The sequence below is a fragment of the Argentina anserina genome, chromosome 6 (assembly GCF_933775445.1).
Source record: "Argentina anserina chromosome 6, drPotAnse1.1, whole genome shotgun sequence".
Lineage (NCBI taxonomy): Eukaryota > Viridiplantae > Streptophyta > Magnoliopsida > Rosales > Rosaceae > Argentina > Argentina anserina.
This window is the reverse complement of record NC_065877.1, coordinates 36,060,876-36,062,917: the sequence shown is the minus strand read 5'-3', so window position 1 is coordinate 36,062,917 and position 2,042 is coordinate 36,060,876. Positions and strand designations below refer to the sequence as shown.

The 2,042-nt window shown below is 41.2% G+C and overlaps 1 protein-coding gene across 1 annotated transcript; it reads left to right on the top strand.

Annotated features, from left to right (window-relative positions):
• Window positions 1–562: 562 nt before the first annotated feature.
• LOC126797445 (NAC domain-containing protein 83-like) lies at window positions 563–1,387 on the top strand. Its single transcript, XM_050524073.1, has one exon. It carries the CDS (start codon window positions 563–565, stop codon window positions 1,385–1,387), a length of 825 nt encoding a protein of 274 aa, XP_050380030.1.
• Window positions 1,388–2,042: the final 655 nt, after the last annotated feature.

Sequence of the window (2,042 nt, the reverse complement as noted above, 5' to 3'; positions counted from 1 at the left end):
CCAATGGGACGAGTTAAAGGTTGTGGTAGACACGTACACATGGGCCACTCAAGGAATCCTAAGACCTAAAGATATTAAATTTAAATTAACATCAAAATCCAATTAAATCAATATTTAATAATTTCCGCCATCGGTTTCCGTTCCCCGTTGGCCTCTGTTTATTCGTACCCTTCAGAAGCTGACTTTTTTTTTGTTCCCTTAACGCGGTTTCAGCCTGCCCAAACTGCCCGTTATTTTTTGGCGGAAAACGCCCACCGCTTTCGTTTTTTGGCGCCAGAAATTTTGAAAAACACCCGCGAAAATTTTGGGTCGGTGGACACCTCTAACCTTATCCTACTTACCTGTTTACAGCTAATTACTTGCAGAGTTAGAGAGAGAGAGGCCTATAAATAAAAGGACAGCCCCTCTCGTATTAGGAATTTAGGATTGTATCTTCGAGTCTTCAACACAAGACGAAGCCTCTCAGAGTAATTAATCTGAGCGAAGCCAAAAACAAAGGCCTCGATCTGAGACTCTAAGGGTACGTAAAGGATCTTGTTCTCTGTTCTAGATTGAAACAACAATGTCGACTGTTACCAACATTGTGCCCAAGGGATTTAGGTTTCATCCCAAGGATCGTGAGTTGGTGAACGACTACCTCTGCAGCAAGGTGAATGGAGAAGAGTCGGTGGATTCAACGCTGATCTATAAGTTGCCGGAGGTCGACGTCAATGCGGAGGAGCCTTGGGAGATTTGGGAAAATTTTGGACCGGAAGACGACGATGAATCCTTGTATTTCTTTGCAGTCACCAAGAAGTTGAACCCTAATGGTAAAAGAATTGATCGCAGGACGAAATCTGGATTGGGGACATGGAGTGAGGGAGAAAGATCTAAACCGATAAATGATGTGAAGGGAAACCCAATTGGGACAAAGAGGAAATTCCGGTGGGAGAGTGATCGTTCTGTGCATCATGCTGCTTGGCAAATGGAGGAGTACAGCAGTAGTTTTTCTCCCCATTGGGTGATTTGTAATCTCAGAAAGAACAAGCGCTCATCTGAAGCAAACAAGAGAAATGAGACATCAAGATCGACAAGGGTGAAGTGCACTGAGCCGAAGAAAAGAAGAGTGGAGCATCAAGTAGTGGAAAACACTTCGGTGAATATGTCCGGTAATAACAATGATCATCTATCAGCAGAGATGGAGTACATTATGCCCAACAACAATTACGACTACTATGGGGAGGATTTGCAGCAATATTCAACTGATACTACGAGTTGTACCAATGTTGCCACAAACTTAGACTTCGTTGCGGGTCATGGTCATGATAATGTCATTCAGATCAATGATGCAGAAGGAGACGATACTAACTACTGGGACAATCTGTTGAGTTCCTTACTAGCAGACTAACACAGTGGTGGTTACTAGAATGGTTGTGCGGCGGCACAACACGACATGCATATGTTTTGCTACAACAACCTAGACTAAATTTTATCAAGAAATTAAGACTCGATTTTAATCAAGATCCGACAACTTCGACTAGATTTTACCTTGCTTCAAACAACTTTGGCTGTTATTTCCACGATGGATCCTAAATTGGGAGCTCAGATGTTGCTCGCTATCCTATTTTACAGCAACATAACCACTAGAAACTATATAAGTCGCTTTACCACGTTGGTGAGTTTACATTTGTAGTGGACTCTTTACTTCGTGATACCAAATTATTAATAAGCGATTCCGTTTAGTTACTCCTTTTCTTAATTAACTCTATTGAACTGTATCTGCTTCCAGCACTTGCCTCATAGTCTGTGTTGATTCCTCTTGTAGTTCAGATTATCTATTCTTAGCACAATGCTTCAGAAGGATGCAAAACCGTAAGTACTATGGACATAGTCTCTTTTTAGGTATTATTATGATCCGTTAGGGGTCTTGCTCTTGTATATCTGTTCTGGTCAGAAGGTGGCCTTATGTCAAATAGATGAAAGATGTATTGATATACTAATGGGTTTCTGTTACCAGAATGAGTATTACTAAAGTATACTGACTATACTCTTTCTAATACGTT